This window comes from Callithrix jacchus, chromosome 5 (assembly GCF_049354715.1).
Source record: "Callithrix jacchus isolate 240 chromosome 5, calJac240_pri, whole genome shotgun sequence".
Taxonomy (NCBI): domain Eukaryota; kingdom Metazoa; phylum Chordata; class Mammalia; order Primates; family Cebidae; genus Callithrix; species Callithrix jacchus.
In genome coordinates this window covers 147,255,878-147,268,447 of record NC_133506.1, presented here as the reverse complement: position 1 = coordinate 147,268,447, position 12,570 = coordinate 147,255,878, and the positions used below count along the sequence as shown (strand labels likewise).

The following is a 12,570-nucleotide window of genomic DNA, read 5'->3' as shown; positions in this document are numbered from 1 at the left end:
AAATAAATAAATAAATAAATAAAAAACAAAAAATCGCAAAAAACATTATTTGAACTAGCTGAAAGAGACTGGCCTGTGTGAATTATCCTGGAAGGTGCACCCAACTTCCATCTCCTGATGCCAAATCTACAACCTATAATCCTAAATACAAATCACAGCCAGCCTGAGCTCCTCTTAGGCAGGTGAGTAAATTTGCAACTCTAGGAAGTTTTTAGATAATAAAAATAACTGGTGCAAAATTGCAGTGTTAATATTTTTTTTTTCTTTTCTTTTTTTTTGAGACGGAGTTTCGCTCGTTACCCAGGCTGGAGTGCAATGGCGCGATCTCGGCTCACCGCAACCTTCGCCTCCTGGGTTCAGGCAATTCTCCTGCCTCAGCCTCCTGAGTAGCTGGGATTACAGGCACGCGCCACCGTGCCCAGCTAATTTTTTGTATTTTTAGTAGAGACGGGGTTTCACCATGTTGACCAGGATGGTCTCGATCTCTTGACCTCGTGATCCAGCCGCCTCGGGCTCCCAAAGTGCTGGGATTACAGGCGTGAGCCACCGCGCCCAGCCGCAGTGTTAATATTTTTGTACAGGTGTAATAAGTTTGCAATCTGTTATAGTTTCTGTTTTGTTCATGATTTGAGGTGTTTCATATGTTTTAAGAGAGTCAGACATATTAAATTTATGTTTTTAGGTGAAATACTTAGAAAGATGTAGCTAATTAAGTTTGTAATCACTGTGTAAACGTGATGGAATCTAATTAGTAAATCTACAAATTTTGCCTAATTCTGCATGTAAATGCTTCTTAAATACTGAGAAAGTTTGATTAGACTTTTATTAAGTGTTTGACACATTACAGAGCAATAAATTTACTAAATGTGTGACTAGTTTGAAATTTCTAAGAGAATTTCATAAAGGTGTGAATGTTTAGGAAGATTTAATACAATTCAATAATTTAAATTTATAAGATGATTATTTATCAAACTACAAGATGAATGTTTTAAATTTCAAAACCATATTTGATTTATAAATTAAATGACAAGATTTGTAAGTTGAGCCCAAAAGCTTCTAAAAGCTATGTTCTGGCCGGGCACGGAGGCTCATGCCTGTAATCCCAGCACTTAGCAAGGCCAAGGTAGGTGGAACACAATGTCAGTAGATGAAGACCATCCTGGCCAGCGTAGTGAAACCTCATCTCTATTAAAAAATAATAATAAATAAAAAATTAAAAAACTAAGTTCTAAAATTTGCAGCCTTGGCCAGCCTCAGTGGCTCTCACCTTTAATCCTAGTACTTTGGGAGGCTGAGGTATGAGGATTCCTTAAGCCCAGGTGTTTGAACCAGCCTGGGCAACACAGAGAGACTGAATCTGTAAAAATAAAAAATACAATTAAATAAATAAAATGTGTAGCCATAATAACTGAATGTTAAAACAAAGATACCTGGCCCTGCGTGGTGGCTTACGCCTGTAATCCCAGCACTTTGGGAGGCTGAGGAGGGTGAATCACGAGGTCAAGAGTTCCAGACCAGCCAGGCCAATATGGTGAAACACCATCTCTACTAAAAATACAAAAATGACCAGGCGCGGTGGCTCATACCTGTAATCCCAGCCCTTTGGGAGGCTGAGGCTGGAGGATTGCCTGAGCTCAGGAGTTCTCGACCAGTCTGGGCAACCTGGTAAAACCCCGTCTCTACTAAAAGACAAAAAATTAGCCAGGCGGCCGGGTGTGGTGACGTGCGCCTGCACTCCCAGCTACTCCGGAGGCTGAAGCAGGAGAATTGCTTGAATCACGCCACTGCACTCCAGCCTGGGCGACAGAGCCAGACTCAGTCTCTAAATAAATAAATAAAATAATCATACAAAAATTAGGTGAGTGTGGTGGCATGCGCCTGTAGTCCCAGCTGTTCTAGAGGCTGAAGCAGGAGAATTGCTTGGACCCGGGAGGCAGAGGTTGCTGTGAGCCAAGATCACGCCATTGCACTCCAGCCTGGGTGACTGAGCAAGACTCCGTCTTAAAAACACAATCAAAAACAAAGATACCTATAAAATGTCTAACAACATGTATTGGTTCTATAAATTATGATTCATTAGTATCACGGAATGAGTAACTTAACAGCAATGTTGTGGCATAATCAGCATGGACTGTATATATATATATATTTTTTTTTGAGATGGAATCTTGCTTCTTTGCCCAGGCTGGAGTGCAATGGCCCAATCTTGGCTCACTACTGCCTCAGCCTCCCGAGTAGCTGGGATTATAGGCACCTGCCACCACGCCCAGCTAATTTTTGTATTTTTAGTAGCGATGGGGTTTCACCATGTTGGCCAGGCTGGTCTCAAACTGCGGACCTCAAGCGATCCACTGGACTTGGGCTCCCAAACTGCTGGTATTACAAGGGTGAGCCACCACCCCGGGTCAATTTTTTTTTAAGAAAAAAAGGCGCATGTATATGATAATTCTATTTTAAAAATATATGTCTAGATCTATGTATAACTATACACTTAGAGAAAAAACTATATCGACTGGCATCAAAGTGTAAATGGTTACCAGTTGGTACAGGTAGTGTGAGTGTGCCTATGGATACTTTCTAACTTTTTTCTTTTTTTGCATTTGACATGTATACTTATTCTATAAAAAGAATATTTCTTTTCTTTTTTTTCTTTTTGAGATGGAATCTTGCTTTCACCCAGGCTGGAGTGCAGTGGCACCATCTTGGCTCACTGCAGCCTCTGCCTCCCAGGTTCAAGCGATTCTCGTGCCTCAGCCTCCCAAGTAGCTGAGACTACAGGTGTGCACCACGTTATTTTTTTTTCTTTTTTGAGACGGAGTTTTGTTCTTGTTGCCCAGGCTGAAGTGCAATAGTCCAATCTTGGCTCACAACAACCTCCGCCTCCCAGATTCAAGTGATTCTTCTGCCTCAGCCTCCTCAGTAGCTGGGACTACAGGCATGTGCCACCATGCCTGGCTAATTTTGTATCTTTGGTAGAGACGGGGTTTCACCATGTTGGCCAAGCTGGTCTTGGACTCCCAACCTCAGGTGATCCACTCTACCTCGGCCTCCCAAAGTACTGGGATTATAGGCGTGAGCCACCACTCCTGCCTACCTTTTCCTTTTCTTCTTTTTTGAGACGGAGTTTCGCTCTTGTTGCCCAGGCTGGATTGCAATGACATGATCTCAGCTCACTGCAACCTCCGCTTCCTGGGTTCAAGCGATTTTCCTGCCCCAGCTTCCCAAGTAGCGGGGATTACAGGCATGTGTCACCATACCAGACTAATTTTGTATTTTTAGTAGAGACAGGGTTTCACCATGTTGGCCAGGATGGTTTCAATCTCCTGACCTCACGATCCACCCACCTCAGCCTCCCAAAGTGCTGGGACTATAGGCGTGAGCCACCTCACCCGGCTTCTTTTGGCTTTCTGAATCATCCATCTCTCCCTGCTTCAAAATTTAGGTTGCTATTAGACTTCTTTGGAATAGAAAAAATACCTAACCTATGGGATTGTTGTTAGTATTAAGTGAAACAAGGATTGTAACGTTTGGCACATTTTAGGAACTCAAGTGGTGGCAATTGTTATTCTGCGCCATAATGGTTGAAAACAAAGGTTTTGGATATAAGCCAATTTGAATTCTAATCACATTCAGCTTCTTACTGGCTCTGAGACTTTAGGTAGGTCACCTAACAGCTCTGAGCCTTAGATTTCTAATGGAGAAATCAGTTCCATCTCACTCCTAAGGCCATGAGTCAGAGATGACCAATTTGCATTTTGGTGTATTGTCTTCTGGTTATTTGAGTAGGCATACACATAACTTCTAAAAATTTAGCGACTGTCATGTTATATAGTTTTTACCCTTTTTTAACCTTAAACTCTTTGAAAGCATATTTTTCAACAGCTCCCATTTTTGTGTTAACTTCTAAAAGTTACCCATGCTAAATATTTTTTGTAAAAGTAAAATATTAACTGAAATCTACTTAATATATCAATTAATGACTATAGATGAAGCAAATGAATTAATTTCTATTGATTTTGAAATCTATACATTAAGGGCTGAATTGTGTCCCCCTAAAAAAGATATTTTTGAGGTCCTAACCCCCTGTTCCTCAGAATGTGACCTTATTTGGAGATGGGCTCTTTACAGAGGTTATCAAGTTACAATGAGGTCACCGGTGGGTCCCATCCAATATGACCAATATCCTTATGAAAGGGGCAAATTCAAACACAGTGCTAGACATACACGCACACAGGGAGACTGCCACTTTAACTTGAAGGCAGAGGTCAGGGTGATGTAGCAGAAGCCAAGGAGCACCAGAGATTGCCTGCAAACCACCGGAACCCAGTACAAGGCTTAGAACAGATTCTCCAAGACAGCCCTTAGAAAAAACCAACCTTAGCTGGGCGCGGTGGCTCACGCCTGTCATTCCAGCACTTTGGGAGGCCGAGGCAGGTGGATCATGAGGTCAAGAGATTTAGACCATCCTGGCCAACATGGTGAAACCCCGTCTCTACTAAAAATACAAAAATTAGCTGGGCGTGGTGGCGCGTACCTGTAGTCCCAGCTACCTTGGAGGCTGAGGCAGGAGAATTGCTTGAACCTGGGAGGCGGAGGTTGCGGTGAGCCGAGATCGCGCCATTACACTCCAGCCTGGCACCTAGCGACAGAGCAAGACTCTGTCTCAAAATATAAACGATAAAAAATAACCAACCTTGCCAACACATGGATCTGGGACTTCTAGCCTCCAGAACTGTGAGACAATCAAGTTCTCTTGTTTAACTCCACCCCAACCCCCAGTTTGTAGTACTTTGTTATGGCAGCCCCAGCAAACTAATACATTATCTGTTGCCAATAATTCTTTTTTTTTTTTTTTTAAATGGAGTTCACTCTTGTTGCCTAGGCTGGAGTACAATGTAGTGATCTTGGTTCACTGCAACCTCTGCCTCCTGGGTTCAAGTGATTCTCCTACCTCAGCCTCCCAAGTAGCTGTGATTACAGGAGGCCACAATGATGCCCAGCTAGTTTTGTATTTTTAGTAGAGACGGGGTTTCCTCCATGTTAGTCAGGCTAGTCTCGAACTCCCAACCGCAGGTGATCTGCCTGCCTCGGCCTCCCAAAGTGCTGGGATTACAGGCGTGAGCCACAGCGCCCCACCTTGTTGCCAAGAATTCTAAGGAGATGATTATTTTGAAAGCATCTTAGACATAGAGGAAGAACGATCAATTATCACAAAATTGTGTTGGAGTTTTGCAGTTTACCTGTGTGCCATCAAGTTTGCATAGTGGAAACGGACTCCAGGATTCTGCTATTGTTCATCCCATTTAGGTGGGTCAATAAAAAGACAGTAAAGAGCAGCTCATGGCCAGACACTGTGGCTCACACCTGTAATCCCAGCACTTTGGGAGGCTGAGGCAGGTGGATCACCTGAGGTTGGGAGTTCGAGACCAGCCTGACCAACATGGTGAAACCCCATCTCTACTAAAAATACAAAATTAGCTGGGCATGGTGGCACATTCCTGTAATCCCAGCTACTTGGGAGGCTGAGGCAGGAGAATTGCTTGAACCCGGGAGGTGGAGGTTGCAGTGAGCAGAGATTTTGCCATTGCACTCCAGCCTGGGCAACAAGAGTGAAACTCTGTCTCAAAAAAAAAGAAAACAGCTCATGAGTTCTAAGTGGGGCTAGTCATCTTCCACACATTCAGGATAATTTAATTTGTCCAATATTTCAGTCTTTTTTTATTCAAAACCTTTTTATTATAGAAAATGTCTAAGAAAAGTATAATGAACTTATATGACTGTGGCTCAGGTGCGACTACTGGTGACACACGGTTAATTTTAATTCCTCCACTCAAATCCTGCACATCAGATGATTTTGAAGACAATCTCTGACTTTATATCATATTTTACAGCTTCAATGAGATTTAATTTACATGTCTATAGTTTGCCTATTTAGTGTACAGTTCAATGTTTTGTTTTGCTTTTCTTTTGAGATGGAGTCTAGCTCTGTCACCCAGGCTGGAGTGCAGTGGCGTGATCTTGGCTCACCACAACCTCTGCCTCCTGGATTCAAGCGATTCTCTTGCCTCAGCCTCTCAAGTAGCTGGGATTACAGGTGCCTGCCACCACTCCCGGCTCATTTTTTTTTTTTTTTTTTTTTTAAAGACGGGGTTTCACCATGTTGGTCAGGCTGGTCTGAACTGCCGACCTCAGGTGATCCACCCACCTTGGCCTCCAAAGTACTTGGATTACAGGCATGAGCCACTATGCTTGGCCTTAATTTTTGTATTTTTAGTAGAGACAGGGTTTCACTGTGTTGGCTAGGCTGGTCTCGAACTCCTGACCATGTGATTTTCCCACCTTGGCCTCCCAAAGTGCTGGGATTACAAGCATGAGCTACTGAGCCTGGCCAATTCAATAGTTTTTAGTGTATTTACAGAGTTGAGCAACCTTTACCATAATCTAATTTTAGAATAGTTTCATCATCCCAAAAAAGAAACGCTGTTCCCTTTAACTGTCACTCCCTATTTCCCCTCAACCTTCCCATTTCATATCATTGTATCTGTAACTATTTCATGTGCACCTCTGGAAAGATAGGAACTATTTTAAAAATACATAACAATGTTATCATCACACATGTAATTTTTTATAAAATAGTATAACAGTTAAAACCAGTGATCACATTTTCCCAGTTATTTTATATCTATTTTTCAGGTTACTTGAATCAGCATCCAAATAACATCTTTACATTGCACATTACAATTGCTTGATATTGTAATGGCCTTAATGTATCTCTTAGATTTATTTTAATCTATAGGTTCCCTCTCATTTATTTTCTTACAAATTTTGGTTAACGAAAACAAGTTATTTGTTCTATGAAATTTCTTAGGGTCTGGAATTTTTTAATTAATTAACTAATTTATTTATTTATTTTGAGATGGTGTCTGGCTGTGTCACCCAGGCTGGAGTGCAATGGCTTCATCTAGGCTCACTGCAACCTCCACCTTCTGGGTTCAATCAATTCTCCTGTCTCAGCCTCCTGAGTAGCTGGGATTACAGGTGCCCGCCACCAAACCCACAATTTTGTATTTTTAGTAGAGACAAGGTTTCACCATGTTGGCCAGGCTGATCTCAAGTGATCTGCCTGCCTCAGTCTCCCTAAGTGCTGGGATTACAGGAGGCAAAGGCTGCAGTGAGCTGAGATCGTGCCATTGCACTTCAGTCTGAGTGACAGTGTAAAATTTTCGAGAAAGCTCTATAGTGTTTTCCATAGTGGCTGCACCACGGTAGATACTTTTAAAGTTTCTGCCATACCCCTGGGGAAAGAATTATTGAACTGTAGACAACATCTAAGGAAACGAACTGTATGGCCTAAACAGTCCATTTTCATGCTTTATTAAAAATGATTAAAATAATTAAGAATATGAAATTCCTAGAATTGGGAGAGATATTATAAACCATTTGGTCTACCCCTTTGCTTCATGATGAGTAAACCGAGGACAAGTGGTTTGTGGAGATCAAATGGCCAGGTAAGTAAGGGAAGAACCAGAACTGGCATCCAGAGCTTTCCAATCTTCAACTTATTGCAAGGAAAATGATTTTCACCTCTAAAAACTATGCAGCCAAGAACAAGAACTATGGAACGGATGATTCACCTCATCCTCTGGGGTGCATTTTCTGTATGTTTTGTTTTGAGGGCTGGCTCCCAAATTGCCTTGGTTGATATTGAAACCCAGCCTGTTTTTCTTGATCCCGCTGCTGACTGGGTCTTGAGCATCCTAGGAGATAGAGGGAGAGACAAAGGAAATCAGTCCACAATTAAGATCCACGGAGAATGGAATGAGACCCCATGAGCGTCGGAGGCAGCCGCCAGAGTGCTGCGCGGATTCAGCGCCCTTCCCAGGACCTCAAAGATCCCAGCGCGCAAGGAGGGTGGTTTGTGGCTCCCTGCAGTCCCCACACCCCGGATCCAAATGACAGGTTCGGGGACTCACAGGGGCAGCAAGGCGGCAGATCCGCGGAGCCCGTGCAACTTCCCTGGCGGGACCGCGCCCAATCTTCCCCGCCGCAGTCAGGGAGCCCGGGGGCCGCCGAGCGCAGGCTGCGGACAGCAGCGGGCACGTGGGTTCGGCTGCAGCACTGCGCCAGGCACCGGCTTCTCGGCTCGGCCCAACCTCTCCGCTCCCGTCTGGGCCCCTGCCGCTGGGGAGAGGGCTCCTCCCCCCTTCCACTTTGCACCAGTCCGAGGGAATTTGCGGTCGGTGACGCGCATCCTTAAGAGAGCCACCTGCAGCGCGGGGTGCGCCGCTCCAGGCGGCATCGCAGGGCTGGGCCGACGCGGCCTGGGGACCCCGGGCTCCGGAGGCCATGCCAGCGTTGGCGCGCGGCGGCGGCCGGCTGCCTCTGCTCGGTAAGGCCCCGCTCGCCCGCTCGCAGCCCCTCGCGGCCCCTCAGCCCCCACCCGGCACTGAGGACCAGGGTGCCCGCCTCCTCCACCCAGCCGCCTCGCTCCTCCCTGCGCTCGCTCCTTCCATCGCCTCCTGCGCCCCTCCCCTCTTTCGCGCCCTCCGGACTCGCCCATTACTTGCCTGCGGCCCCGGCTTTTCCCACCCCGCGTCCTCTTCCCTCTTCTCCAACGTTGTTTCCCCCGGCCTGGGCCGGGGTCCCGAGTGGCGGCCCGGACTTCGCAGGCCGCCTTGCCGAGGCGCTGCGCGGGTCGGGGGCAGCTCGGCCCGCGCGCTTGTGTGCCGGGCTGTCCCTGGGTGTCTGCAGCCGCGAGCTCGGCGCCAGGTGGTCGAGGACCTCTCCTGGACCGACCTCTGGATGCTGTAGACTCCTGGGTGTCGTCTTTTACTCTTCTTTTGAGATTTTGATTTATGGAGAGGACTCTGATGGGAAAATGCGTCCGCGTTGTCCCCTAGAGCGAGTTATCCTTACTCAATAACGACCCCCCCCAGCCCCGCCGAATTTTAGTTGGATCAACGAATAGTTTACCTAGGAAATGTTATACAAACAAATTTACATATTACCTAGGAAATATTATGCAAACAGATTTCCATATTAAAATACTAGCTGTCCCTTTCTTCTACGCTCTTTTACCCTGACATTAAACCCCAATGGGGTTTTCAAGGACTCCGAGGACTGTCCCCAAACAATCTGCTGGGTAGCATAGTTGTTATTGAAAAAAAAAAAAAAAAAAAGTCTTCCGATCCATTCGCATCAGCTTTCTGTTTGGAAAGATTAGAGGATTGAATCGAATTTGGGTTGAAGGCGACAGAGTTCTGGGAGCCCGGGACACTGTCCTAGGTCTGCAACCTTGGGACTGACACATACCTCCCCCTGCCTCTGCATCCTCGTCTGTGCAGTGAGGGGAGTCTGTCCCTGTCCCCTTCAGTTCTGAAATGCTAGGATTCTAACTTGAAGTCTCTGTGGTAAATAAACATATGCAATATACAAGTGCAGGAATTGTATCCAATAGCTTTTGTGACAAGTAATTATATATATATATATATATATATATATATATATCAAATCAAGGGGGAACGAGTGGAAAAACAACGCATGTTTAGTTCCTAAACATTTACTTACTAGTTAGTAAATCTGTGATTTCAAATATGTAGTGCAAAATGTTTTTCAGATTCCATTAATAAAAATGCTAGCTTTCTGTTATGTGTGATATTAAGTAATAAGTGCACTTTTCAGTAGCATGATGGGCTTTCTGAAGGTATAAGCATCAGTACTTGCAACTGTATTTAAGCTGCATTGAATTCTTTCATATTTAGGAAAGAATTCAGAAATTTCTATATATCTCTCTCCAGATTTTTGTAAATGAAGTATAATTGTCACACAATAAATAAACACAAATCTTAAGAGTACAATTCCATTAGTTTTCATATATGTATGCAACCAAGTAACCACAATCAGACTGAGATATAGAGCAATTCTACCCTTTTTGTCAGTACCCCCTCCCCAGGTAGCCATTATTCTGACTTCTAATGCCATAGATTACTTTTGCCTGTTTTTGAACTTCATGTAAACCAGACCAACACTGTGTACTCTTTTATTTGCAGCTTCTTTTATTCAACATTGTAATAATAAGAATCAACCTTGTTCTCTGTAGCAGTGTGTCTTTTTTTTAATTGCTGGTACCATCCCGTGGTATGAATAGATGTTATAATTTATTTTACCCATTCTGTTCTTGAAGCACATGGAAGTTGTTCCAATTTTGTGTAATTATGCATAGCACTGCTGTGTACATTGTTTTATATTTGGTGGATGTAAGCACCATACATAAAGGATTATGCCCACAAGTAGAACTCCTGGATCATAGGTAAGGCATATGTTCAGTTTTGGTAGATACTGTCGAATAGTTTTCCAAAGTGGTTATACCAGTTTCCACTCCTGCTAGCAGTGTCTGGCAGTTCCAGTTCCTCACATCTTTGCCAACACTTGGTATTATGGATTTTCTTGAATAAATAAGTATAAAGTTAGAAGGTTAAACATGAGAACTTTAAAATGCATAATAGCCTTAAATTCCTTGAATTAGAACATGAAATCCTAATTTCCCTTATCTTTAATCACTGCCTTTTGTTTTTTAGACAAAGTCTCGCTCTGTCACCCAGGCTGGAGTGCAGTGGTGTGATCTCGGCTCACTGCAACCTCCACCTCACGGGTTCAAGTGATTTTCCTGCCTCAGTCTCCTGAGTAGCTGATGTGCGCCACCACGCCTAGCTAATTTTTGTATTTTTAGTAGAGACAAGGTTTCACCATGTTTCCCAGGCTGGTCTCGAACTCCTGACCTCAAGCATCTGCCCACCTTGGCCTCCCAAAGTGCTGGGATTACAGGCATGAGCCACCATGAGCCACTGTGCCCGGCCTTTTATTCATCATTTATGAGTAGTGGTGAAGCTTTCTAAGTGGCATTTAAAGGAGGGAACATGTTCCCAATGGTCTTTTCTGCATTTTGTGCTGATTCTGGATGCAGAGAAGTATTTCAATATTTTAAGAACTGTGATGCTACCTTTTTCATTAGTGTTAACAAATTCATATTCAAAGCCTTGAACTGCACGTTTTCGTTGCCATCCTTTGCCTTCATTGCTTATCTTTACTTTACTTGCCTTCTTGAAAACTAGCCTGGGGGGAATGAGTCAGGAGAAAGTAGAGGGAAGGGACACTCAGCAAAGCTTGGTTTGGATTGGATGCGAGCCCAGACCGGCCAACCTGATGTTAAGGTCCCCTCTGACTCTGAAAGTCTAGTTCTAATTTTTGCCATTATATAGGTTCAGATTGGCTATTCATTTCTTTTTAGGTACTTCACATCTATCTATCGTAAATTAGCCTCTTAGGTTTAATTGTGAACTACTTGCCTTACATTAAAAATGGATCAACTTTTTACAAAAAGGCACTTTCAGTAGGTCTTAGCTATTGGCAAAGACTCATTGTTGTTGGCTGGGCACGGTGGCTCACACCTGTAATCCCAAGCACTTTGGGAGGCCGAGGTGGGTGGATCACAAAGTCAGGAGATTGAGACCAGCCTTGCCAACATGGTGAAACTCTGTTTCTGCTAAAAACGCAAAACGGCATTGTGACGGGTGCCTATAATCCCAGCTACCTGGGAGGCTGAGGCAGGAGAATCACTTAGGCCTGGGATATGGAGGTTGCTGTGAGTGCCGTTGCACTACATTCTGGGTGACAAAGTGAGACTCCATCTCAAAAAGAAAGAAAAAAAAATTGCATGCATTGATGAAGGAAGCTTTAGCCAGGTCAGAAAAGGGATTCCAGTTTTTTGCCCCCTAAAACTACTTTAAAAATTTTTTTTGAGACATGGTCTGGCTCTATCACCCTGGCTGGAATGCAGTGGTGGGTCTTGGCTCACTACAACCTCTGCTTCATGGGCTCAAGCAAGGCTCCCACCTCAGCCTCCTGGGTTGCTGGGACTACAGGCGTGCACCATGACAGCTGGCTAATTTTTGCCTCCCAAAGTGCTGGGATTACAGGCATGAGCCAGTGTGCCCAGCCTAAAACTACTTAAAAATGGAGACATACTACTGCTTATGAGAAAGAAAATGCTCTTCTATTTAAAATAAAAGGAATGAACTGTTCCAAGTTAAATAAGGCCATCTTTTAGGTCTTGGGAAGAAGTACTTTTCCAAATAGTTTTTTTTTTTTTTTTTTTTTTTTTTTGAGACAGAGTCTTGCTCGGTTGCCCAGGCTGGATTGCAGTGGCCTGAACTTGGCTCACTGCAACCTCTGCCTCCTAGATTCAAGTGATTCCTGCCTCAGCCTCCTGAGTATCCGGGATTACAGGTGCACACCATCATGCCCGGCTAATTTATTTTTGTATTTTCAGTAGAGACAGCGTTTCACCATGTTGGCCAGGTGAGTCCTGACCTCAGGTGATCTGCCCACCTCAGCCTCCCAAAGTGCTGGGATTACAGAAGTGAGCCATTACTTCTGGCCTCCAAATGGTTCTTTAAGCAAAGGTATTGACTACATTTTACTCCGGGAGGGTATTCCTGCTCGTTTGAGAAGCCCACAAAATGCCTCGGCTTCAGCAGCATATCCACGATTCTTTGTGTTTCTCTAATCTCA

General features: G+C 44.3%; 2 protein-coding genes across 7 annotated transcripts in view; one reads left to right on the top strand and one right to left on the bottom strand.

Annotated features, from left to right (window-relative positions):
* Positions 1-12,570, top strand: part of FLT3 (fms related receptor tyrosine kinase 3) — a 150,275-nt gene that overhangs the window by 28,744 nt on the left and 108,961 nt on the right. For 5 of the 6 annotated variants that reach the window (XR_008481780.2, XM_054256730.2, XM_035302421.3 and 2 more), the window contains exon 1: positions 8,265-8,389. The exons of the other annotated variant lie outside the window; for it this stretch is intronic. Coding sequence is in view for 3 of the 5 variants with exons in the window: in XM_054256730.2 (XP_054112705.1) it covers positions 8,347-8,389 (43 nt within the window). In the remaining 2 variants the exon portion in view is untranslated. Of the gene's footprint in view, positions 1-8,264; positions 8,390-12,570 lie in introns of those variants that run through there. 6 annotated transcript variants of the gene reach the window in all.
* On the bottom strand, positions 7,369-8,448 carry LOC144582765 (uncharacterized). The gene is made up of 2 exons (XM_078375225.1): positions 7,974-8,448; positions 7,369-7,757 (listed from the first exon to the last, which is right to left on the bottom strand). The coding sequence occupies exons 1-2, from the start codon at positions 8,346-8,348 to the stop codon at positions 7,587-7,589; spliced, it is 546 nt and encodes a 181-aa protein (XP_078231351.1). The 5' UTR covers positions 8,349-8,448; the 3' UTR covers positions 7,369-7,586.

Excerpts from the sequence above, each read along its gene's own strand:
- LOC144582765 (XM_078375225.1), bottom strand. The coding sequence starts at position 8,348 with ATGGCCTCCGGAGCCCGGGGTCCCCAGGCCGCGTCGGCCCAGCCCTGC. Across the intron at positions 7,758-7,973 it reads TCTGCCGCCTTGCTGCCCCT|GATGCTCAAGACCCAGTCAG; the intron begins GTGAGTCCCCGA and ends TCTATCTCCTAG.